Source organism: Zeus faber, assembly GCF_960531495.2.
Source record: "Zeus faber genome assembly, chromosome: 22".
Lineage (NCBI taxonomy): Eukaryota > Metazoa > Chordata > Actinopteri > Zeiformes > Zeidae > Zeus > Zeus faber.
The window spans coordinates 12,367,865-12,394,840 of NC_137209.1; the positions used below are offsets into that span (position 1 = coordinate 12,367,865).

The 26,976-nt window shown below is 48.3% G+C and overlaps 1 protein-coding gene across 1 annotated transcript; it reads right to left on the reverse strand.

Annotated features, from left to right (window-relative positions):
• Positions 1-5,275: 5,275 nt before the first annotated feature.
• On the reverse strand, positions 5,276-26,732 carry chrnb1 (cholinergic receptor, nicotinic, beta 1 (muscle)). The gene is made up of 11 exons (XM_080022834.1): positions 26,498-26,732; positions 24,478-24,611; positions 20,992-21,036; positions 20,248-20,357; positions 15,501-15,609; positions 15,240-15,384; positions 14,331-14,516; positions 13,735-13,958; positions 10,817-10,992; positions 6,310-6,457; positions 5,276-5,929 (listed from the first exon to the last, which is right to left on the reverse strand). Exons 1-11 carry the CDS (start codon positions 26,556-26,558, stop codon positions 5,783-5,785), a joined length of 1,485 nt encoding a protein of 494 aa, XP_079878960.1. The 5' UTR covers positions 26,559-26,732; the 3' UTR covers positions 5,276-5,782.
• Between the last annotated feature and the right edge of the window lie 244 nt (positions 26,733-26,976).

A 26,976-nucleotide genomic window follows, 5' to 3' on the forward strand; every position in this document is an offset into this window, starting at 1 on the left:
AAATCACCCTCAACAACCCCTCCCGCCTTTCAAATTGGGCTACTAGTGCTGAAGTTCATTTCTCCCGCAGTGCGGTCGTCACCGGCCGTCACTTTGATTCTTCTGAAACGCGTGCAAGACAAAGAAATGAAGGGAGAAAGAATCATAATAGAAACAAACAACAGCAAAAATCAGCAAATCGAGCGGGAAAAGGACCAATCTGACGTGAGATGAAATTCAATACATGAAGTTACGGGTGACTTGGCTGCGCTGGGACAAAGATACTAAGGCCGCTGAAATTTGCTGGCTCTCCGTTAATTTTCTGGACCTCATGCTGAGTGGGAGTGCGCCATTGTTAAGGGTTCAGTTGCCCGACGAAGCCGCCCAACGCTAAAAATATCCACACTCGTGTGCCTGCAAGGCGCTCGGGTGCGTTGGCCTCCTCTGCTCCTGGTTCAGATTCTAAAAGGGGCCTGCAAACATGGGTATGGGTGCCCTTACATTTTTGTGATCTTTTTCAAACATTCCATGTCTACAAGTCGGAGGTTGTGAAACAATTTTGGATTTTTGCACCTTTGGGGAACTTTTTTGGATGAAAACAAAGTTTGACGGTCTTTAAAACAGGTGAGCTCAGGGTTAAATTCCTTGACAGGCAAACAATGAATGCAAGGTAATTTGTCTTTCGGGGCTATTCGTGCACACAAAAGTTTCCACGTCATTAAAAAAAAGTGTTTATTCTGAATTATGTACAGCTATGCCGCCTCCCCCATTGTGCCTCATCAAGAAAATAACCTGACAAGTGGAACGAAGAGTGTGAGAGCAAGTGAGAAGTCGAGCGGGAAGGACAGAGAGGGGCACGCAAAGGATAACAGTCGGCAGGACCAGGTGTCACTGGGCGGCTGGTTGGGCGATGGGCAGAAAAGGTGGCTGAGCTAATGTAATCGATATGGAGCGAGCAGGGAGAGCGACTTCAAAGCAGAGGCTGGAACACTGGCTCTATCGGAGACCCGAAATAGAAGCTGATTATCAACAATGAGGCGTTAATATGATTATGCCCTGTATGTTCCCCAAACAGGGGGAAAGGTCTCTGGCATTTTATCCACGCTTCATACGTACAACATCACAAGTGTGATATTATAATTGGACAGAACGTCAACTTTGGTTGTTTGAGCGGTTGAGAATCCCTTACAGGGGATGTCTTTATTCGTGAATCTCACTGGTACAATTATATCTCCATTCGCACACCAAACGCACACCGCCACACACCAGCGACCATATGTTTTCCAGTGCTCCGCTGGAGGGTCACGGGGTCAATGTCAAAGGCTGTCAAAGCTATGTGTTATGTTGTCGTCGTTCCTGTCACGCTGTCCCTCCATCTGACTGTCTTTTGTAGGTCTCCTTTTCCGTCTTTTCGAGACCGTGTCGACGGGCGATATCGCACCTCAGCCAGCGTAGGACTTTGCATCATGCTCGAAAACACAAATCCTGATCCCATACATGGCGTTAGCACCTTAACCGCAACACAGAAAACACTCACCGGTTAACACCAGGCAGAGGCAGCCCAACACAAGGACGAGAGCGTTTAGCCCCACTCCGTTCTTCATCCTCAGAGCCGCCACACTCATCTTCATCACTCGCTCACCATAGACCACCACCAGATAGCTGTGGACCTGCACCATCCACGGCACAAGTTCAGTGGGCAGGCACCTCGGAAAAGCCCACCGCCCCACCCCCCCCCACCCCCGTCCTCCTTCTCCTCCTCTATCTGCCCTACCCTTCCTCAGCATTAGAGGGGTGGGCACCCTGAATGGGGGCGGACGTCAAACGCAAACGCCTCCTCAAGCACCACACGGCCTACACCCCGAAGCTTTTTGCAGGTCCGATGAGGACTCCAGCCGATTGTGGACCGTCGACCACCAATGGCGACTCAATGGGCGTGGGTTTGGAAGTTGGCATTGGTTGTCTCCCTCTCTCTCTCCACCTCCCTCCCTGCCCCTGACTGTCGGCCGTGGCTGCCTAAAGGACGACAAAACGAGCAGCCTGATTGGGCGTAGACGTGTGCTGGGAGTGAGAGGAGGGCCGGAATGCCTTTGTAGTTGGGGGGCAGCCCTCACGGGGCAGGCACCTGTTGGTGTTCACCAGCCTGAGGTTAGGGACCGTGATGGACAGCAGAGAGGAAAGTACGAAGGCACGCACGTGTTCAAGTGTGTGTGTGTGTGTGTGTGTGTGTGTTTGGTGTGTGTGTGTGTGTGTGTGTGTGTGTGTGTGGGATGCCTGCAGAAGAGTTACAAACAGACTGAGGGTTCCAGTGGTGTGGTCCAACAATCTGTACTATTATGTGTGTATATGGGACAGGAGCGTGGGTGGGCGGGCAAAGTCTTTCACAGGTTAAGAGGGACCAACTATTTGACCTATAACCTATTTCACAAAATCGGTTATCTTGATTTTGGTCCGGCCTTCCCCACATGCAGCTGAGGAGTTCTTTGTCTTCTCCAAATGTCCAAGTTCTCCCAGCTGCAGTTATTTGTCTTCTCCAAAGAACTTCACAATGAAGGTCTCCATGAACCAGATAATCTGGAAAATGAATAACTTCTTGGTTGTTTTTCCCCATTTGAGATCATTTGACCTAGAATGGATTATATCATTGGAGAACAAATGTGTTCATCGGCTTCTGTCTAGATGTATTTTTGTATTTTTATGATTCCGATTACGCTCTGGAAGAACTTTTTTGAAGGCAAATTTCATTATTCCATAAATACAACATTTTGATACTGAAACTGTTATATCAGACGTCATGGGATTTAGTTTTCCTTTATGACACATTTTGCAATGTGGGTCGGTAATACTACCTTCACCAGGGTGTTTATCAGAAGAGCTATACCCCCATCACTAACCAACCAACCAACCAACCAACCAACCAACCAACCAACAAGATTTATTCCGTTGCTATGCTTTTGACTAGCAATCTGGTATTCTTGCCACTTATTCTTACACCCTCTTACCTGTTCCTCTCACCTGTTCCTCTTAACTGTTCCTCTTAACTGTTCCTCTTACCTGTTCCTCTTTCCTGTTCCTCTACCCTGTTTCTCTAGCTTTCCTTGTACCAGCATGTATCACCCACTCTCCCCACTTCTATCTATCCCCTGGAAAAAGAGGAGGCATTCCGCCATGCCGCCTGGTGTCAGGCATACAGGAAGTTTGCAAACCCTGGTGGAACTCAAGTGGTGTCACAGGGCAATGTGGAATATGGCTTGTTAGCACAATATAATCCCAAAGTAGAACAGTAAGAACAAGTGACAGTAGCGCTATGATCATTGGGGGATCTAGGCTCATGCCAAGGTAAATTACTGGCATTCGTTGTCAATAGTCTGGGAGCGGTGTACTGGAAAGCTGGAGGCGGAAAAGTTTGAAAGTTAAAGGAGGGTTGTGGTCGTGACTGTGCTGGAATAAGTTTGGAATTGGTAGACAACTTTGTAAGAATTAAAGATTTTAAAAAATAATCAACCCTTCCAACAGAATGTTGGAGTTCCCAATGGGGTCACTTTTTTGAAAGTTTTACAGCCGAAATATCACCTTATTAATAGTTGTAAATTAAGGTACCCTCTCCTACACACTTAGAGACAGAGGATCCATATATATGTATTTTTTTGATTCAACTTTCAATCTGACTTACAAACTCTTAAACCAAAAGGCGTCTGATCGGCTATTGAGTCAATCAGGCACAACCGAAAGGTTATTTCAGCCGATCGAATAACTCTCTTGAATAAATCCATTTGCACGTTATCATTCTCGGCCTCACCTTTCTCCCCAATGCACATTTTCCCTCGCTTGATCTGTTTCGCTTTTTCGCCCGCCCCCTCTAGACCGTTGCTCCCTCAAGGTTGCCGGTGTGGAGCAAAACATAAACAGGTTGTAAATCAGACCCGGCGTTCGCATCAGATCGGCGGGGATGCGTTTTCGGCCGACACACCCCGCCTTCCATCCCCTCCGTCCCGTGTGTTTGACGTGGCCGCCGACTACGTCACTGACATCCCGGAAGGCCGCAGCATCTCAGCGGGAGGCCTGATACTCAGCGCGTGGCACCGCCAGTCGTTTGAAGAACGTCAGCGGAACGTTTATGGAACAGCTGGCAAATGGTGGATTCTGACGTGTACGTACATACATTTGTCTCACGTACTGTGTGTACGCGCATTCAAAGAATGTAGACACACACACACACACATTAGGGAAGCCCATAGCATCCAGTGCCAACATGTATGTGTGTGTGATGATGATGTGTGTGTGTGTGTGTGTGTGTTATAAATAGGAGGGCAGGCAGGTGATGGGGCCAGGGTTACAATTCTCACGGCAGGAGAATAGCATTGTGACAACAGATGGAGCCTTTGATATCCCTGCTTAGATCTCTATTCGAAAGACAAAATTAAAGCATAACAAGGGCAGGTGTGTATGTACGCGGCTGATGAAGCTTCAGCGTGTATGTGTGTGTGTGTGTGTGTGTGTGCGTGTGTGTGTGTGTGTGTGCCCGTATGTGTATGAGTGTGAATTATATGTTGCTGTTTATTACATTGTCGTAGATTTTATTTGTGCAACACACACACGCACATTTTCCCTGTGCTGATACATTTTTTTCATACATCTCCCTGTGATCCTGTGTGTGTGTGTTTGTGTGTGTGTGTGTGTGTGTTTGTGTGTGTGTGTGAGTGTGTGTGTTTGTGTGTGTGTGTGTGTGTGTGCACGCGTGAGTGGAGGTACCAGCCGGAGGGCATGACGACGACCAGTCTGCAAACTGGTCCATACCTCACTGTATGTGTGTGTGTACGTGTGTGTGTGTATGTGGGGGGGGATACAGGTCCGACCCTCCAGTGTATAATAGGAATTCCACAGCGTATTGATGCAGCTGGTCAATCGAGTCAACGTTCCCCTCCACTCGAAAAACACGGAAATAGCTTCCGCGGCACGACGTGCACAGGCGTCAGCTAAAAATACATGGAGGATTACTACGGTTATGGAAATGTCCGCGAATCACATCGGCGGGGGGAGGAAGAAGAGAGGCACGCGACTTTCCCTGTTTTTACGGTTTGTTTATATGTTCACACCGCGCACAAATATCCAACACGGTGCCGTTGCTTGGACACTGGCAGCGAGTGGAGAGGTATAATAAAGATGCACGTTAGGGATGCATTTATCATTCGCGCGTCCCGGACAGCAAGCCACGGCCTTTTCTGGACGACGCCGGCAACAGCCAGTCGAGCGACGGAAAATAGTTCTGAGGGTTCCAGATGCACACACGGTGAAATTCCTTTTTATTTTCATTTTTTATTTTCATTGTTTTCTTTAATGTTTACTGGCAACAAGACAAGTCATCGATTAAACACCAAACATCACTCCGTGTCAAATTACAGAGTCGGGAAATGCATGCAGAAGCATTCTGTCGAAAGGCCGAGCGCCGGAGAGTGATCACGTGGTGTTTTGGAAACAAAATCAAGTTCTTGAAAACGACCACTCTTACACACAAGGGCAAGGGCGATACATCCTGAGCGGACACTTTTATACGGAGCAACCGCCCCGAAAAGCGGCTCAGCGTCGGCCACCTTGTCCGCCTCCCATATAACAGACGGAAGGGGACACGGGTCAAATATTGTAATAATAACACACTGACACAATTTTATGATCCCTTGCAATACAAAAGAAGCTTGAAAATGTCGGAATTACACGTCTCGGACCATCCAGCCAATCGGAGACAATCGCGGCAAATTCTCGCAAAGATAACAACGCAGTGAAGAGTACAAAAAAGAGCCTCCGCTCAGGGAGCCTTGAAGGGGTCAGTGGGCGTGTGGTTGAAGCTGGCGTAGGTGAAGATGGCCAGCGTTCCCACGGTGGTGAACACCACAAAGATCACCAGGAACATGCGGTCCACCACCATGGCCACGTACTGCCAGTCCTCCTTCAGCTGGTCGGAGGCGAAGGGGGGCATGGGAGAGGAGGAAAAGGAAGGAAATAAGGAAAAATTCAACCGGGGCGGAGGTGAGAGAAGAATCGTAGACCGCGACAGAGGAGAGAGTGCTATACTATAAGTGAGATGGAGTAAGAGAGATAACCGTAAGAGAGGAAGAATATAAAAACCAAAAGGCCGATAGCAGGGAGGGGCAGAGGGAGACAGGATGAGTAAAAAGGAGGTGGAGAAGCAGAAAAGAGGGTTGTGATAGTGTCGACATGCAAACAGAAATGAAGGCAGAACGTAAAACACAGAGCTGCAGGGCAGGACCAATCGATGATGAACAGGAAGCGCTAAACAGGAAGCGGTAAACTGGCCAGGGCGGGAGAACCCACCGCCTCGTAGTCCTTCTCGGCCTGCAGCGCGCCGGCGATGTAGTTGATGGCCTCGATGGCCGACTTGAGCTCCTCAGGGAGAGTCAGGTAGCTGCTGGGGCCGTCGATGAACTTCCGCATGTCCGTCGTCATGCCCTCCGGCTGGTACCTGCACGCGTACAGACACGCACGCACCCACCCACGCACACACACACACACACACACACACACACACACACACACACACACACACACACACACACACACACACAGGATCACAGTGAGATGTATCAAAAAAATTTATTAGCACAGGAAGAATGAGTGTGTGTGTTGCACAAATAACATCTATGACAATGTAATAAATAGCAACATATAACAAACACACACACACACACAGACACACACACACACGCAGCGTTTAGAAGCTTGTGGAGTGTGACGCCGTGCGAGCAGCCGCTGCTTTGGGACTAATTAAAAGCTGTAAAACATAAAAACTGTTTATGAGCTGTTGGGCATTTTCCCTTTCCGCTTCGTCACTCATCAGCTGGATGGCGCCAAGGACGGAGGCCTGAGCCCTGGCCTCACTGGGGTGTAGTGTGTGTGTGTGTGTGTGTGTGTGGGTGTGTATGCGTGTGTGTGTGTGTGTGTGTGTGTGTGTGTGTGTTGCATACATGTCTTTGCTCCTTGTTTACTGAGTGAACAACTCACCTTAAACCGAGAGTTTCTAGAACATAGACGCATCATACATAACATTTTCGACATGCTCTTCTGAATAAAGAAACAAGAAATCTGAATAAAATGATCAACTCACAACACAGAGCCAAACCAACTCTTCTGACTCTTTCATGCTTTACCGGGGTACCAACAACTGAGTCAAACTGAGTCAGAAAAACGATTGATTCTTTACTATTTACTGAGTGACTCGCCAAGAACCGCCTCTCAAAGAAGAGTCAAACCATCACTACATAGAGGTCTCACATTCAGTGTGAAATGATCTTCTTCTGATGAACACAGAGCTTGTGTTCTGTCCATAACCGATGAATCGGAGAATATTAATGCAGCCCTGGCAATTTTGATCCTGCAACACAAGAGCTGGAGATTCCATCATCGCCGTTATAACGGTCACTTGAAAAACACGGGGCTGGGCACCTGACCTGGGAGAATCCCGATCACGACTATGGGCTGTAAACGGCACAGAATGGATCCTCTGGGGCGGCGCTGGGTTTCCGTGCTTTGCTCAAGGGCGACCCACCGTGGGAGTGGAAGAAGACCCGTGCAGGCGGAGCGCCAATGTCACAAAGAAAGTAAAAACTTGAAAAGGAAACGCTGTGGACGGTATAGACAAACTGGTGAGCCAGAGGGTCATCCCAAAACTCCACGCATACACACTCATGCACAAACCTGTATACAAACAGACACTAGTTGGCACTGCCGCATAACGCTGCTGCTCTTCAGGCTCGTTTTGACATTAACAATTGTATGGGGGCTACAGGATTTCTATATTATTTTATAGGATTAAAATTTGCCTTTAGGCACTTTCCAATGTTTTATTTGATTTATTGTGGGTTTTTTTACTTAGTTGAGAGGATGCCTGAAGTTGGGTTTCATCAGACACACACACACACACACACACACACACACACACACACACACACACACACACCCACGACGCATCTCCTTACAAGTTTTCTATTATTGATCCATGAAACCGCAACCTTCATGAGTTTGCAACGTTTGACGCTGAGGATATTGATGAACGAGCTTTGGGTTGGAATCTTCCTTCAACGAGTTTGTAGATGGGAACGTCCTCCCCTGCCGCATCCCTGACCTTGCTTCCTCCGACCTGTCCCAAACATCTGCTTTGTGATGAAACACTTGAAATATTAAACACCTCTCGCAGGGCTTTTTTTTTTTTGGTGTGGGGGTGGGTGGGTGGGGGGGGGGGGACTTCACAACAGATGAGCTGCAGTTACAGCGGCTGGCCCCTTGGTGGCAGTGTGGCCTCATGTCCAAAGCTGGAAGGCGTTTTATAGAGGGGTGTGTGTATGCGTGTGTTCTCTCTAGGGGGCAGAGCTGCTTGGTATTCGGCACAGGACGGTGGAAGGGTGTGTGTGTGTGTGTGTGTGTGTGTGTGTGTGTGTGTGTGTGTGTGTGTGTGTTGCGTGTGTGTGCGTGTATGTGTGTGTGTGTGTGTGCGTGGGTGTGGGTGTGTGTGCGTGTGCGTGTCCGTCCTTGCAATGCATTGCGACAATGCGTTTGGCGTCAGCGTGGCAGGTGAACTGGCAGGGACCCGGCAGAGGCAGGGACTCTGTCCGCCATGCCCACATCCAAGTAGACAACAACAGATAAGGGGGGGAGGGAGTGAGAGAGAGAGAGAGAGAGAGAGAGAGAGAGAGAGAGAGAGAGACTCTCTTGCCCTCCCCCTGCCCGTGGCTCAAAGCATCACTTCATCAGCATGAAGTAAATCACTATTCAGTGGGACTAATTCAACTAAAACTGGCCCGCTGTCGACTCCAAGACACACACTTAACCCAATTAAGGAGGTGTGTGTGTGTGTGTGTGTGTGTGTGTGAGAGTGTGCGTGCGTGGCCGTGATTGTATGTCCGTGTGTGTATGATTGGTCTCTAGCGAGATAGAGAATTTATGCTGTTTCATCACATTGGCCCTCTCCACCCCACTCACTCTCACCACCGCCCCCACCCCCACCCCCACCCCCACACACACACACACACACACACACACAGCGTCCCGTCGGAATCTGTCAGAGTCGATTGGGGCGCGCCATTATTGTTTTAGCAACGATTCCACGCCCCCGAGCTGGAGGGAGAGGCAGCAGGTGTCGGGGGTCCTTCTAGAAGCCCACCAAGCCAGTCCAGCGGTCATTCCTCACTGGTCCGTCCAAGCCCAGGTGTCACCTCACCTCATCCCCGCCCGGAATGACAAGGTATCTATCTTCCGAAACAATCTGTTTCCCAAGACTAATCCTCACTTACTTTCCTCCAAATTTCATGCAAATCCACTGCTGGAACCACAGAACTCTGACCTCCGAAATCACACACGCACGCACACACACATACACACGCACACACACACACACACACACACGCACAAGCAAGCACACGCACAGTGAGGTATGGACCAGATAGCAGACTGGTTGGAAAAGTGCCGGCTGGTTTGCCAAACCCCAAACATTGTCTGTTTCGTTTTATCGCTGCATCTTTCTGCTCTAAAAGCTCTGTTTTGACGTGAGCTACCTACCCGATGAAATGACAGTCGCTTAGTTGAACTCTGCATTATCATTCCTACCGCAAATACACAAATACATCCTGCACATTCAATAAGTAAATATGTTTATTAAAAACGAATATATTCAGTGACTTGTTGTCCGTTAAAGGAATCTTTGGAGGAACTTCACTCCTTAATACTTTAAATTGTTAAAGCTCTATTTTTTAGGTGTTCTCAACTTAGCTCAGAATTCCGAGTTCAAGAGCACCGCAAAAGAAATACAGGATTCCCAAATCAAAACAAGTCGATTCAATGACTCCAATCCAATGATTTCACCTGAGCGTACGTCGTGCGGCTGTTAAGGATTTGATCGATTCACGTCCAGACGTTGGGAATCATCCCCGAGCGGGGCGGCGGATTTTTTTTTATTCGGCACAGGAATAAAGTTGAGTTGAGGAGCTTGGTGCAGGGAAGCCTACGTTGGTATCAAATGTTGGCGTAAGAAATGTGCATTTTCTATGGTCGGCCAAACGTTGATCAAGAAGAGATGAAAAGTCTCCTTTTGGGAGATCTGGCTGGGCCGCGAGTGACGCGGCCAAAAGATCTGCGCAATTTTCCGACTCGTCGTTCATTTGATGGAACAAGTTGGAGGAGTGGGCTCGAGCTCCGAGCTGCTAATGGAACTCTCACGAGGATAATTGAATTGGGTCAAAATGATTGATTTAGGGAGAATGCGAAGTTGAAATCAGTCACATTCATCATGTATTACGCCCGATGCCCCCCCCCCCCAGTAATTATTTTCCGTTTTCCCGGATAAGATTTGCCGCTTTTTTTTTTTTTTTTTTGTGAAATTACCATCTTCGTAAATATTGTTCAGTCCACGTCGTGATGTCAAGCCACGTAACAACGCACTGAGGGGGGTCCGAGTGTTTTTGAACATTTTTCAATCCGAGCGTCGGGCAGAGCCCGCCCCCCCCCGGGGTTTTTCCTCCCTCCTCCTCCTCCTCCTCCTCCTCCTCCTCCCGTCTCTCAAGTCTTTGCATGCGAGCGGCGTCCGGGCGGGCGGGGAGGTGAGGGGGGTTAAACCCTCGTCAGCAGAACTTCCCGTCAAGTCGATCAATGGAACACAAATCGTTCATTCATCATTCCCTCGGAGTGACCCGCGTGTCCTCGAAAAAGAAGACAGCATTGCATTTCATCCATCTCCCGCACCTGTCACACACACTCACGCTGACACACACACACACACACACACACACACACACGCGCGCGCGTGCGTGCGCGCTATGTAACCCAGCGTCACCTGTTAGGATTGGGGAAGAGGACGGAGGTGTTGGGCTTGCGGATGAAGTATTCGTCCGCCGCCCGGCTGGTGGCCATGTAGTTGATCTCCCGGCGGGCCGGCTTCTCCAGGGACAGCGGGGTCTCCACCTTGGGCCGCAGCATGCCCAGGTAGGGGGGCAGCAGGTGGATGAAGATCTGGAGAGAGGGAGAGGGAGAGAGGGAGAGAGAGAGAGAGAGAGAGAGAGAGAGAGAGTGGAGGGATGGAGCAAAGATACATTACTTCCAGAGCTACCATCGGAAGTTTGTTATATATATTATATATATTATACATATTTACGGAAGGAGGGTTCAGGTTTTTCTGTGACTAATACATTTTGATCTAAATATGAATGTAAATGGCGGCGTCCACAACAGAAGATGGATATAGTAGGGTTCGAGTAAGAACGTATGAAACAGAAGACAAGGTAAATGTAATCCGAATATCAAAATATAGATATAAAAACAATACGTATATGTATTTCAATGGATATATTGAAATTCAAAACTCATAGGAAATGACAATTTCCTATGAGTTGCAAATATTTTGGAAAAGAAACCCCAAATGTTAATAGTGTTTAAATACAAAGTGTCTCCGAGCGGTGGCGAATTTGAACGGCCGCCTTCCCAGCTTTTGCACCTCAACGTTGCCTCTCCGATAAGCTGCTCCACCACAAAACAAAAAACACCCCTGCCAATTTGCAATGTCGTCGCAATCCGTATACACAGCCGGCAAAAGTTATTTGTGTTTTACCCTTTCGTCTGTAGAGAAAGGCAGGAGGTGGGGAATTACAGCTTACAGTTAGAGAGAGAGAGAGAGAGAGGGCGAGCAAGAAGGAAAAGGACATGCACATTAAGCGGAGGGGGCTTAGGTAGGCGGTTAAAAAAAGCGCATGCCAGGTCCACTGTTGGCTATTTGACGAATAAACAAACCCCACTGAACACAAGCGGAGCCTTTTTCCTCACGGGATGGTATAACTTCCTATGAAGCGGGACTCAATGTTGCCGCGTCCGCCGCAACAACAGAAACTCGGAGGAAACCTTTCCGCTGAAACGATCTCGCACCACGCCGTGCGTGCGTGCGCTTTGGCGCAGCAAAGCTGCGGAGCTGACAGCTGGACTGGACTGGCGTGAATTAGTGTTCAGCCCTACTCCGTCAGGTCAGATGGATGTGGTCAGCGGCCACGTCCTTGTAAACAACGGAGGAGACGGACGAAACTGTCCCATTTACGACACCAATTTATCACTCGATATCGTGTAAATGATGGGAATGGGTTTCTGTTTTTTCAAATGACACAAAAAGGCACATATATATAGACTGTATATTTACACCGCGTAAGCTTTTTTGACATTTTGTTCCATGACGAGGGCTGCCGTCACACGGCCGGTGCTCCTGCTTCTCTTCTGTCCGTCCGGATCCTCCAGGAAGACCTGGCGCCCGGAAGCCTCGCAGTCCTCGTGGACAGCAGCGCCGCGGAGCCCCGGGCTGAGCTGGCTCCGGGCTGAGCCCCGGCGGAGGAGCTTTGGGTTTCGTAGGGGGCCTTGCCGAACCGCCCGGCGGGGAAGCCAAGAAAGGGAAGCGGGGTCGGGGACTTCTCCGCCTCCGTTTGGAGGGTGGCACGGACCTTTCGATCTGCAGAGCGGACATGGATCTGCAGAGCAGAGATAAGGTCTACGTGGAGATCTTCACCCGAACCAGGTTGGAGTCCACAGCCTACAATGGCATCAACCCCCCCCTGGGGCTCCTGCTCTTTCCGCTGCAAAGACTTCAATATTATGGGCTGTCGTTTGTACATGATGTATTTCACAAAAAGAGCTTTTGATAGCCACTCGTGCCTTGAATGATCTTCGACAAATACACACAATATAAATCAAGAAATACCATGTTTTAAAACTTTAATCTCTATCTACAGGACACCATGACGCCCTAAACAACTGTTTGCAGTGCATAAAAATTATATCAATACAATTGCCTTTGCCTAAAAACAGTGGGAAAATGGCTTGCATCGCCTCAATTTTATTTAATATTGATTGCATGTTTGTGGGGTTGGGGTTTAGCAGGGGACCTTTAAACATTGTCTATGATAATAATTCCTAACTTGCCGTCCTAACTTGCAGTGCTACACAATTGTGTAGCTTTGTGTAGCACTGTTATACATATCAGGGCTCTCCCTCACACACACACACACACACACACATACACACACACACAGACACACACACACACACACATTCCCCTTCTTCACAGCACAGTGCCGAGCGTCTCTGCCGCCTGCTTCCATTTATTCATGGAAATTAATTTAGAATTGGCTGGATAAGGAGGAAGCTCTTCAGCCTGGCGGGGTGGTGGAGATGCAAGGGGGCTGGGGGGGGTTAAGGAGGTTTGTGGTCCAGTGCAGAGAGCAGAGTCGCTGACCGGGCTTCCAATTACCTTTAAATAATGTACGGGGCCAAACCCGTTGACGGAGGTTAATGGCCGGTTGCGGCTTGTTGCAGGGACCCGCCCGGCTGTCGAGGAGGGGCCGCGTCGGCAGACGTTTGTCAAAACCCTCGCAACCGTGACACCCCACCCGTCCCGCCCCGCCCCACCCCGTCGCACTCTCCTCATCTACATTTTTCTCTTAAACACTTTCTTAAACCTCATTAGTCCTATTGCTGCCGGAGACGTAACGGCGGTGAATGCTTCAGCGAAAACGCTGAAAATAAATGGAAAGTTTAAGTTACTTTCATGTCCTCAGCGGTCTCGTAGGGAATACTTGAATTCCCTCCGTTCAATATCCATAACAGTGGCGAGCGTCTGGACCTAGTTTACACGTTTTATTACCTTAGATAACCCATCTATGTCCGAGCTGGATCCCTGCCGGTCATGGGAAGGAGGAGGGTGAAGAGGTGGGTGCTCACCTTGCGGACCCACATGGGCATGTGGTGGGTGTTGGGGGATCGGTGGTGCAGATTGAGCACCACCACGCTGAGGATGACGGAGAAGGTGACCAGGATCATGGTGAACATGATGTAGTTGACGATGATGGGGACGCCCAGCGACGTCTCGGGGACCTTGTCGGCCAGCAGCAGCAGGAAGACAGTGAGGGTGAGCAGGACGTTGATGGAGAGGCCCATCTTCTCGCCTGGTTGGGGGGGGATAGAAGATGATTTCGAAGCATATACACCACAAATCCATCCTACTCCCCCAATGACAGGGATCGTCAGAGATCACAGAGCGGAAGCTCGTCCTGTCAGGAGGTTACGCTGTATGGTTACGCATGGCTGGTCTCATGGTTGTCAAGGCCTTCCTTAACTCCTCTGAAACGCAGCGGTGGGGGCTTAAGGAAAGTTTATATGCCATTTATATCGCGCTAGATCGGGCAAGAACCAAAGAATATCACTTCCTGGACCAGAACGCCTATCTCTGAGAGCAGACATCTGAAACTCGTCCTTCTGAAGGCACCAACAGTTTTGACTTTTACAGTAATGGCGTCCAGGGCGAAGGAGCCCATTACCTGCGTCGGGCGGCAGGTAGAAGTTGAAGATGGCGATGATGGTGATGAGGATGCAGGGGATGATGATGTTGATGACGTAGTAGAGCGGCTTGCGCTCGAGGATGAGGTAGAAGGTCATGTCCTCGTAGGTGTCGGCGTTCATGTTCTTCTGGCTGGGCTTGTGCCGGATGTGCCACTCTCCGCTCTCTAAGGGGAAAGCATTCACGGCTTAGATTTACCGCCCGTAAATCGGACACGATCGCCGGTATCACCAGCTGGAAGAAGATCAAGTTGGTGGAAAACATGCAGGTGACAACAGGAATCATTAGAGGAAACCACATTCCAGAGAAACAGTTGAGGAATGTTCAGAATAGCACTGCTGGTATAATGATGTGGAAACGATGGAAATAAAAGCCGAAAGGCCGCTGTTCTACTGGTGTTCAACTGGAATTCCGTCCGATCCAACTGCTAATTTGTCCCTCTATGCATCTCTCTACTCATCCATTCACATCAACCTTAAAAATAACTGTTTTTATCTAGTTATCAAACCACCTGCCCACACAGATCCTACCCTTTCATTTTCAAAGTGGCAGTACTGTTACAGTATGAATCCAATCAGGTGTCTGACCTCACATACACTATAAAAAGAATGCATTATGGGACATTTATCAATCTTATAAACTGTATGAATCCACATAGCCAATAGATTGGGTAAATATTTAATGTCTTGCACAATTTGCAAGAGATAATAATGTAAAAAAAGGGTCATTTTGAGATTTACAATAGATTATCTATAGAGTGGAATATAAAGTATATGGTGTGTTATACACTATAATCACCTAAAGCCACATTTTCTCCTCACAACACCCCACTTTCTCAAACTCTGTTTCTATTTAATTGATTTTCCCTCCCTCCCTCCCGGAAGCCCACCGCTGAAGGCCTCGTCCAGCAGGATCTCCCGGACCTCCTTGCCCTTGGCGTCCAAAGCGTATTGCAGCTCGATCTCCGTCGAGTCGTAGGTGTAGGAGCGGAACTGCATGGTGCAGTTCTGCCAGTCGAAGGGGAAGTAGGTGACCTGAGGAGGAAACACGAGAGTGGACTCCGTGCTCGGTGTCGTTATTTATGCGTGTGTGTATGTGTGTTTATGTGTGTGTGTGTGCGTTTTGGCCGTGGTGGTGTGCCTGGACTCACCTCGACCCCGCAGGAGCTGCAGTAAAGGGCCGGGGGGCTCCAGGTCACCCTGCCGCTGCTGTAGACCTGGACGTGGACGTGCAGGGCCACGTCAAACACCCCGTTGTTGCTGCACATTACATGATGCTGTTAGAGATGTCACATCATTACACTTGATAATCCATTTTTCCGAGACCATGTTTTTACAGTATGGATGATATGATATTATCTCATATGAAAGAGTGATACAGAGGCTGACATCAGTTCTCTGACACAGAGGCCTGTAAGATGTCTTTACTGTATAAAATGGAGAAAAAAAATTGATAATATAGCAATGTTATAGTATAGTATAGTTTTAACTCACGAAAATTGGTCTAGTCTCGATTGGATGAGATCAGATTTTATAGATACTTCATTCATCCCCAGAGGGAAATTGCAGTGCTACATCAGAAGAAAATAGGCTGCCAACACATGATGGAGGAAACCCCTCATTCCACTACTTCCTGAGAGTTTCTTCTATTGAGGTTTTGCCTTTTTGCCCAATTGATGGTTCAGGATGAAGGGGTCCAAGCTACAGTACTTAAAAAAAACAAAAACAAGTCCTTTTGTGACTATAACGGTGAGAAGCTCTGCACCAAGAAACGTGCCACCACACCCTCAAAACAAAGTGGTTACAATGGACAAAATTGTCACAGCTTAGATTGCCATGTGTTATTCTGTCACTTATCCTGTTTATTTTCTCCTGCCATTTCAGATTCAGTTTTCCCTAGACTTCTGCCCCTCCCAATCTGCTTTCCCCCAGTCAACACTGTGGCATCATAGCGTTATGATAACATGTCAGTCTAGGCGTGTTCATATACTGTATATTGGTCCGGTTCACTGTCGCAGTCTCAGATTGTCATTGTCTCTCTTCCACCCAGCTGTACAGTGTCCTTGCCTGCCTGGTCCTGACCGAGTTCCCGCCTTCTGGATTCTGGACTCACCCCTTCACCTGCCCCCTTTTGTATAGTCAGCTGTACGGATGGACCTCCTGGTTTTGACCCCTGCCTGTTTATTGCCTGTTCTTTGGACCTACTCCCAAACCTCCGTCGCGCCCTGCATTTTGGTTCACCAGACGGCACTTGACCGTGACCGTGTCGTGACAATATGATTGTAATAATCTATGACACGTCCCAGGCATGGATTGTTGTGGAAGTGAACCTCATCATAAAACCAGAAGAATAAAGACACTGAGACAATTCGACACACACACTCAGTATTCAGTGACTTTTTAGAGAGGAGAAAGTGTGTGTGTGTGTGTGTGCATGCATATATAATGAACAGTATGTCTGTGTTAGCGTGTGTGTGCGTGCACTCGGTTGCGTGAGGTTGGGAGCCCTCACTGGGTGGCAGAGCCGGCGCTACTGCGGAGGCATGCGGCTTAATTGCCTATAAAGCGCTGATGAATGGCTGAGCAGGGATATTTACAGTACCATTAAAGAGGAGACTCCACAATGAGCGGTGCAGGAGTGTATGGGAAACATCACCCCTGTAAAATGAGGACGGCCACTCGAAAACGATATCCATCGAATCGCGCTGAATGATAACGGTCCACAGCGCTGAGAGCGTTGAGGCAGCCAGAGAGTATTTAAACGGAACCCTTTAAAGTGATCATATTGGAAGGGAAATGTTTTTCTGGAGCCATATCAGTGTTGTCGCTTTCCAGGGAAATATTCCTAACTCTTACTGTATGCTGCAATGGTAATCACTGTACATCCTTTATTGGCCCAATGGGGAGAATTTGAATAATAGTCATTCAGAAGAAGAAGAAAAAGAAGAAGAAGAAGAAGAAGAAGAGGAAGAGGAAGAAGAAGAAGTATATACTGTATTCTCTGCAGAACTCATGCCGGCGAGCGTCAGTGTGTGTGCGTCAGTGTGGATGCAGCGTGCAAGCTAAACAATATAATCCATCCTGAGTAGTATTTTGCGCCATCCCCGCAGACCTCATACATCACTTTGCCGCGGCAACTACACACACTTGGCGTGATTGTAAGGAACACACAGCCACAGGAATCCAAACTCATGGTAAGTTCTAATGTGGCGAGTTACTTCGAAATCACAATCAAGTTTCGCGGTCCTCCCCGTATTTTTGTGGGTAATAATGTCCGACTGTGGCTCGCCCGGCTCCGAACCGACCTTCGTGAAGTTCGGTTTGGGGTTGGGAGAGCTGCGGTCGGCTCGGCGGAGGGTCTGCGGCACCGCATCCCTCACGGCACACTGCCCGCCTGAGGCGAGCGGCTGCAGGAACAAAAATCTATTAGAACTCGAAAATCACAAAAAAAAATCGCCCCCAATAAAGTTCAATATAAGTTCATCCAGTTTGTTGCACAAATGAAAGTGGGGGCTAAACCCGACCATCACTGAGGGTATGTCCTAGTGCAGAGGTTCCCAACCACCGGACTGTGCCAGGCCGCGTGTTATTTGCCACCGGAGCGTGTGAACATCGGCGGTATATTTTTAGGAGCAATCTGGGACCTGCTCCGCAGCAGAGCAGCAGCAGGAAACTGAGTAAGTTAAATACATCTAGAGTTTTTATTTGCTTTGTTTGGAGAAAAGATGGCTCTGATCGGAGCTGCATTTAGTAATTTGCCTTTTACTGCCAGCATTCCCCTCCGGGAAAAAAAACGTTATGAAAAGTCTAGTTTTGTTAAAGCTCTTAGCTGTTTCGGTGTGTTGTTTAAATATTCTCATATTTTTGTTATTTCAAAGATTTAATATTCAAATAAGTTACTTATTGATGTATTGAAGTGTTTATTTTTACAAATCAAGACTTGATAGTTGAACAATGGCATAGCCATCAGGGCTGAAAAAAATCATGTTTAAGTTGAAAATGTAATTGTGGATTTGGAGAATCGTGACACCTATAAAATATATATATATATATATATATATATATATATATATATATATATATATATATATACATATATATATATTACCCTGCACCCACTACTCCCCTTGGATTGCCACTGAGTACACTAATAACACATTTAACTACACAATTTCTACGCTGTACCGCAGTCAACAGCCCAAAATGTGAACAAAATGACTTTGAGTTTGCAGTGTAAGCCTATGTTCTCTACTGGTGTAGCAGAACGTAGTTGATCCGTACGGGTCGCCCCCCACGGTTCGGCTCGCATGTGAACCGAGGATCAATTGCAAAATTTTACATCATAGTCAAATACAGTTTCCTTGCCGCCGATAAATTTAAAGTAATAAGTAATAAAGTAAAGTAATATTCCCTAAATCTGGATGCGGAGTTGCAACCCACGGCCAAAAGGACTCCGGCTCCCTCCTTTAACCCCTACCTGTCGGCAGGGCCTCCCAAAATGTTGTTTATATTTATTCCACTACAAAAAAACAACATTATTTATAATGATATAATGTGACTGGACTCAAAGTTTCTTATCGAGAAACAATAGTTTTCCTTACAAATCAAGGCTCGATAGGGTTAGAGCCGAAAGAAATCAAATCGCGTATTGAGAGATGCAGACTTCTCGACAACAACGACTGCACCTCGCTCAATTCTGAACTGATTTTCATGAAATTTTGTTTCTCATAAACGTCAGAAATTGAACATGATGATACTACCATGTTTAAAGGGAGAAGGTATCATGTGTGCCTCATACTGTAGTTTAATGTTGAATATTTGATATATTTTTAGATTTTATATAAACATTGGACGTCTTGAATGTTGCTTTCATTTAAGACCACGGGCAAAAGTTCCTCGCTTTAAGTGTTTTACAGAATAAATGGAAAGCAAAGTTTTATTTGTCTCCCTTTTTTTTGTTTTGTTTTGCTGATGCGGGAAATGATCCGATCCAATGCTCTGATCGCTTGTGGGTCCATCCAGTCGGCCTGGCGATGCTAGACTACCAAAAGTACTAATTGAGACAGAATTCAATTAAATATGTGAGCCGACAGACTCTCGATCATCAGAAGCCAACCAGTTGAATCAAATGAACAAAGAGAATGAACAAATGTTTTCAGTGAGAGACCCGTCGAGAACCCGGTCTGAAAGCGAGCGTGTAGAATCAGACCTTCAAAACAAGGCAGGAAACAAGCAGATACCTTGGAAGCTATGAGTTATTAAAGATGAAGGTCTGGGAAGCGGGAGTTCTGAGAAGGTTTTAGACGCATTTCCATACTTTTGCAGCACAAAATGCACAAAGAAAATAATATTGGAAAATGCATAATTCAATTCAATTCAATTCCACAGTTTTTTAATTACACGGCGAAGACCCGGTGCTGTCCGGGTTGATTTACATTTGGAATATGGAAGGATTATCTTGATCTGCATGTCCGCATCAAAGGGGACTGCAAAAATCGCCGCGTGTGCTGCTCTGCTTACTTTTTAACGTGTATTTAATATCTAGAAATCAAACATAAATCTGCTATCATCTCATTTTGGGCGAAAAAAAAGAATTTCCAACGTTTTTTTTACGTCCGGCCAAAAGAAGGCTGCCCCCACGTGCACCAGGTTAGAGCGGAACGATTCAAGGGGCCCATATTGATTCGATCACCTTGACACCACCGCAGCACTACAGCTTATGGATCTGCAGACAGCACCGGGACACGCTGAATGCCCACTTCTCTGCCAAAACCGCCACAGAAACTACGCTTAAACACTCCCACCCAAAAAATCTGTTGCTGACATCTAATGCAGCGGCCCCTCGCCGCCCCCCCCAGAGCCCGCGCCCGACTCCCCCCCGGACAGCCTCGCGCTTACTTGTTGATGAGAACGATGTCCGGCCGCCAGACCTTCGCGGACGACACGCGCAGCACCTCTATGCCGGCGTTCTGCTTGGGTTTCCACGACAACCGGTAGTCGGTCCACTCCTGCGCAGGAGAAAAAAGACAACAGCTTTGGCCCACAGTCGGAGTCTTCCGGGGGGAAAGCGGAAGCGGGAGGGTGAGAGGGAGCGCTGGGTTCGACCGCCTGCGACAAACGGGAGCAGACGGGGGCAAATGGGGCAATCTGATCTGAAGCGTAACAAATGGAACCACTTTGTTGTTTCATCAGTTTACTTTGCCCGCCCCCCCGCCCCCGCCACCACCACCCGTTCCCATTAGTTACTGCCGGGACTTTACCCCTGCGCATTTGCCCGTGTAATGCCGCTCTCGTTTGCATAATTTCCCGTGTTTGCATCAACACTGCGCCACCACAATTGTTACAAGTTTTCTTTTTCTCTCTCCGCATGATTAATATGAACTCGCGCCCGAGAAGCGGAGTCACGGCCGAGCGGCTCCAGATGATCCGTACTGGGAGCAAAGCGTGGGGAAAACACTCCAACCGCCAACTTCTGCGGCCGTGGAGGACTTTTCGCATTTGTCCGAATTATTCCTCGACGAATGGGGAGACGGCTTTGGTGCAGCGAGCACGCGCCATTTAAAAGAAGGGTTACAATCCGCAGAGTTGCAAAGAGACACACACACACATACAAACACAAACACACAGAAGATGCATACTTACCAGATTCATGACCACGACCGTGCTCATTTCTTCATTTTTCATGTTCTACGGAGAGCGGAAAAAAGTGCATAAAACCGATTGATCATTCTCACCAAATCACTGTGAAAGCGTTAGGAACTTTAATGTTCTCTGACACCGATTAGGGTCCCCGAGAAAAATGCCCCCTGCCTGACTGACGGCAGGGAAGTTGTACGCTAAAGACGTAAATCTAAACATAATCAGGGTATCCACTGGTCATTAAAATCCTGGAAGGGTATTAAACCGATTTGTCAAAAAATTAGAGCCAGAAGTTATATGAAGACGTCTGAATATGAGATTTTAAATTATTTGCATTTCATTGACATTTGCATTCAGTCCTGTAGAGCCATCAAAATGAGCTTAGGCTCAAATGTGGGAGAGCGTTATCTGATGTCACTCAGTTTAGCATTACAGGACTTTCCTTTCCAAAGAACATGCAATTGCAGATGACGACATCGTTGCGCGTCCCCGGGGAATACTCGTTCTGATTGGTCAACAGCGGCAGTCAGTTATTTCAAAAAGAAGGACCAATGGAGGGCTTGAAGAGATTTATGCAGATATGTCCAATTTCACATTAATAATAATCAGCAAATAATATCAGCAAAACGGTGATAAGTAAATCGGTTTGTCATATGTAGGGCAACATTATTTTGTCGGGGGGAATTAGCTGCAGTGTTAGCCAAGTCGTTGTGTTACCAGGCTGAGGGGAATCGAACCCAAGCCCAGACCCGAGAGGGGGCGTCGTCATGGGGTGGGCGTCCGGGGCTGAATGTATTTACGAATAGCCCCCCGATCTAAAATAGCCCCGCAGGACCGGCTCTTCCTATAAGCAGCTGCCAATTGTGTGTGTGTGTGTGTGTGTGTGTGTGTGTGTGTGTGTGTGTGTGTGTGTGTGTGTGTGTGTGTGTGTGTGTGTGTGTGTGTGTGTGTTCCCATGTATGACATTGAGTGCATTATGTAGGCAGGCCCCGTCCATGTGTCCGCGAGGGTCAGGTTCAGCTCCTCTGTGCGGGGCCTGCTATTTAAAACCCCGGAATGGAATGTCGGACGGACAGCTGGGAGGAAGACAGTGGGACGGAGAGGGCAACAGACCGATCGCCCCCGCTCTCTCTCTAACGCGCCTTCCTATCTCTCTTTCCACTGCCGTGTCGCCCGCCCGCCTACCTCTTGTACGGCCGCGTCGATCTCGTTGGCGTCCGGTGACGTCACTTCGGGAACGTTGTGAAGGGTTACCCGAAAAAGTTTAGCGCGCCGACTAGTTCTTGGCAGGAGGCGGGGGTGTGTGGTGTCGGGGGTCTTCAGCTTCCAAGTGGGTCAGTACCGCTCCGCTCCAGAAACACTCTGCAAACCGCCTCTCAGGAGGACCGGCTGACCTCCATCGGAAGGTTTAAGGAGTAGGAGTGTTTCCCACGGGTGTGTGTGTGTGTGTGTGTGTGTGTGTGTGTGTGTGTGTGTGTGTGTGTGTGTGTGTGTGTGTGTGTGTGTGTGTGTGTGTGTGTGTGTGTGTGTGTGTGTGTGTGTGTGTGTGTGTGTGTGTGTGCGTGTGCGCGTGCGCTTGCGAGTGCGTCGGCGCACGTAAGGACAAAAGAACGAGGACGGGACTCTTCGACCGGCGACGTTAAACGTTGCGAAGAAACTGATTCCCCGTGCACGGACTAAGCGGTTTCCGGAGTTGAAGGGAAATATAAAGCGACCTCGGGAATTGGGGATTTGGGATGAAAATCCTCCGGATAAAATATGCAATAGCGGATAATTGGGTAGATTTGGAAGAAGCTTGTTTAAGTGACAAAAATGTGAAACAAGAGGGAATTGCGCCCGTTTGTAGTCTCCCTTTGTGACAGTACACTAGAAGTTAATTTGCTTCGCTGCCCAACCTGGATAATAGCAACGAGAATATGTGGCTTTTACGTAACATGGCACTAAGTTTGAACGCTGGCTGCTTTGTGGAACGGAAAACAGACGATTTCAGAGAGAATTTGATGCCTCAGATTAATATTGGCTTTTCAAATAGACATTGGGAGGGTTTTCTGGGATGGAAATTTGCACTCACGAAGGCTCCGATGTCACGTTTTCTTTTTGTGGATTCGGTTCAAGCGACTTTGGGATCTCAGTTGACTCAGTTGGATCGCGGTGAATTACTCATGGACGGAGAACTGGGTTCAGGCCAAGCTTTGTCTGTGACCCGACCGGCTCCACAGATGGCCTCAAACAGATGACTTCTTCCAACGCTCGGTGCACCTCACGCAAAGTCGCCTCAAGGTGCCTCCCACATCTCTCCACTACGGTCGCAATGTTGGAATAATAAGAAATCCATCTTAGATGTTATCTCGTCGCTACACGCCCACCTGATAAATCGCCTGATCCAGGACTTTCTCTTGCGGCAGTTTAGCACTAAAACTCGAATAAGACAAGAGAAAGTGACCTGGATAAGAATTGATCGGTCTATATTTGTACAATATTGATTATAATATACTTTTTCTTACATCTGCAAAAAACAACCGATGAAGCAAGACATATATTACAATAAGAGGTTTATATATATATATATATATATATATATATATATATATATATATATATATATATATATATATATTTTTTTTTTTTTTTTTTTTTAACAAAAGGTTTGCTAGCCAGAAGTATATACATAAAAAAATATATATATATACACACCCTGTCAACAGTTTTAGGGGATGTGACCTACAGCTCCCCCCATCACAGTTTATGTTATTTGGATCGTTTTTTTGGATCTGAATGGATTTTCTTATCCATCCGCATCTGCTGTTCTCATCCGTATCCTTGCTTCTGTCCGGACTCTGATGTGTTTCCCTTGCTTACGCTCGACTGACATAGCGGATTTTCAATTTCCCCGCTCCTCTTGGTGTTGCTTTGATCGTGCGAGCGCTCCAAGTGCCTCTTTCCCGATGACAAAAGGCCTTGCCGTCTCACCTATACTGTATAGGTCTTCCAGGAGGAGCCGGGACCCTTGTTATATTTCTTTTCTTAAAACCACTTTCTGAAACCGCCATGCGGCAAAGGGGAAGGCGACAGATAACACGGGAAATACTGTCGGCAATGCTATTCAACTCTGTCTGGGTCTATAAACAAGTGCCACATATTTCAGTACACTGTAGGTTTGCCGTCAGAGCTGCCATTGCTTAGTTCAGTCATTGCCATGGACACGTCTCGTTGTCCACTCTATGGACAGACATTCCTTGACAACATGAAGACGAACGCAGGACTGATGTGTGGGGACAGGCCGGCGTCTCCAACCTCCCTGAACTGGTCCCACTGCCGACCCACGACTCCACTGGAGACCATTTCTGGGAGTTGGGGTGGACCCAAACCCAGACCAGGGGGTGCCATTGATTTACATGTGAAATGTGCCCTTTGAGACGTCACTATTGGCATTATTGTATTGTCTGTGTGCGCGCGGCTTGGAAAGTGTGTGTTTTGTGTGCTCCTTACCAGTCCGACGAAGGAAGACAGCATCATCCCCACACGGACCACCACCCTGTCCCCGGCGCTGGCCGCCGGGCGCACCTTCAAGTTGTAGTTGGTGAAGAGCGCATTCATCAGAACTTTCTCCCCCTCTGTGGAGTCTTAAGGGGGGAGGGGTTTATTTAGAAGGAATGAGACGCTTGCTATGGTTTCATGACATAATTCGCAGGCGGGCGAACGGCAAAATACCAAAAATCGTCTGCCGCCTGTTCGCAGTGACGGCAAAATACCTCAAAGGGAGAATCATCTCGAATGAAAGTTGTTTGAACGTTCACAGCTCTCGTAAATGAGTTGAGTAATTCCATTTACGGGGACTCGTGTGATATTTTCCGTAGCATTCCAAGCGGAGGCTTTCGTATTTGTCAAAAAGGAAGTTTGAGTCCGCCAACAGATTTTGAGGGAACTAGTAGGCCAGCCCAACCGCTCAAAGACATTAAGCTTTAACCAGAATGTAAAAAAACACACGAGGGAGGAAATGTATCCGCACATGCCGAGCAAGTTCTTTGACTTGAGTTATCAGCGCTCCTTCCGCCGCTGGTGTATGATGCAAATGACCAAGTGAAGACCTGAGCAGCCCTGCGACACTAACGCAGCCCACGCGCCACGGCGCCGAGGCGGCCGGCGCCTGCTTCATTGGAGCATTTTCATGCATTATTCCTTCACCCCCCCCGCCCGTCCCCCCCGTGTTTGGAAGGTTGGAGGCATTTATTATCCGTGGGCCGCGGCGACGTGGCATTCATCACGCCTGGCACAGCGACGGGGCCCTCCAGCATCAGACACGACGGGAATAAATGACAACGATCACCCACAGAGGCACCTCCATTAGCCGGGCGAGGGGGGGAGGGGCAGCGCCGCGTGAGGGGGGGGATTGTAGCGTTGACATAGCGGGGCGAGCCTTTTCCATCCCTTCTGTCTTTCCTTCCTCCCACGCTTTCTTCTCCTGGGAAGACTCGGCAATTCCAGCGGACGCCCAATCGATAACATTTTGTGGATTTCTCGAACGTGGCGGAAAAGGCGAAACGCCCCGGCGGAGCTCAGGGTGTATTATCTGGGGAGCCTTTAACTTTATGCCTCAGTAGAGTGAACTTCCGCTGCATCTACAGTCCGCCTCTCTAAAAATTGGGGGAGTCCGGGCGGCTACTCATGAATGGCTGAAGTCAACCACGAGAGAAAAGGCTCCGGGCCGCGGGCGAGCGAGGCAGAAGCGGGGCCGTGGCGGTTAGACGGAGGACGGAGCGCCGCGAGGCCCCCGTAAACGAATAAACAGAAGGTTTTACAATAGGTCGTTCCAACGAGAACGCTATCGCTCTGACAGGCAGAAGAGACGAATTGAAGAAAGCGAGGAGAGAAGAATCGACAGATTAAAACTTGGGGTTATTAAAACCAAAAGGTTATTTTCCTTGATGGGTTTAAATCCATAACAATTTGGACTCATTTAAGGGCCCATTTGAAATTCTAAGACAAGGGGTCTTTATCTTTTTTTTTCCTCCTCATTATTGTCAAAATTTTAGGTTTCCCTCTCAGGTAATCGGATTTGTTTGCTTCGTTTTTTAAAGTCAGAAGTGGCCGCCACGGTGACCTCCGAATCCCAGCTCAGTATCCCTCCGCAGTGTGCTTCAACAGTCCCAGCAGTCGTTTTTATGCCGAGGAAAATGAAGTGATTAGCGGCTGTACCCCCAACTAAACGCGTTTAGACAACGGGCACTGGTCAAATGAGAAGCTCCTTTATTTCGGAGAGCTGCTTTCTAACTAACACTTGTCATCGACAGCTGTCCAGCAACGCAATCAAGAACGGCCATGAGCGATCTCCCACATGAACATTACGTGTTGAAGGGGGCCGAAAGAGAATTGCAAGCGGGGCCTGAAACCGTCTCACCAGCTGGAGCCCCAGCACCGCGCGGTTCTAGAGAGGACGGTAAAAGAAGCGGTTGGTTCCGCCGGGCAGCTTCAGCCATGTGTTGCCTGCTGTGGATCAAAATGCGCCTACCTCCCACCGCGTACAAGCTGCACAGGCACCACGCCGCCAGCAACAGCCCCGGGCTCCTCATGGCGGCCCCCGCCTTGGCGAAAAATAAAGAAAAAAAAACCCAAAACAAAACAAAAAAATCCGAGGCGTGGTGGCGTGGCTGTTTTCTTCAATCCTCCGCGCGACTCTTTTTTGGGTTTTGGTTTGTTCGAACCCCGGAGTGCCGTCGAGCGTCACTCGGCTCCGCCGGCCGGGGCCAACTGCTGCCTGCTCGGATTACCTTCTGGAAGAGGGGGGAGTTTGGGGCGGGGGGAGTTGGGGGGAGGTTGACACCTCAGACAGTTGACCAGACTAGATTGTACAGCAGGCTTTACCGCCACCCCCCCCCCCCCCCCCAAGAAAACAGGCTGTATGATGTGCTTGCGTGTTATTACAATAGGTGTGAATCCCGGGAGCAGTGGCTCTCATACAACTCGCACCTCAGTGAGAGCGGGTGGAGA

Coding starts and splice junctions, on each gene's coding strand:
- chrnb1 (XM_080022834.1), bottom strand. CDS start 26,558: ATGAGGAGCCCGGGGCTGTTGCTGGCGGCGTGGTGCCTGTGCAGCTTG. Junction 13,959..14,330: donor CTACCTGCCGCCCGACGCAG/GTAATGGGCTCC, acceptor CCCCCCAACCAG/GCGAGAAGATGGGCCTCTCC. Junction 5,930..6,309: donor CCGAGAAGGACTACGAGGCG/GTGGGTTCTCCC, acceptor GCCTCCGACCAG/CTGAAGGAGGACTGGCAGTA.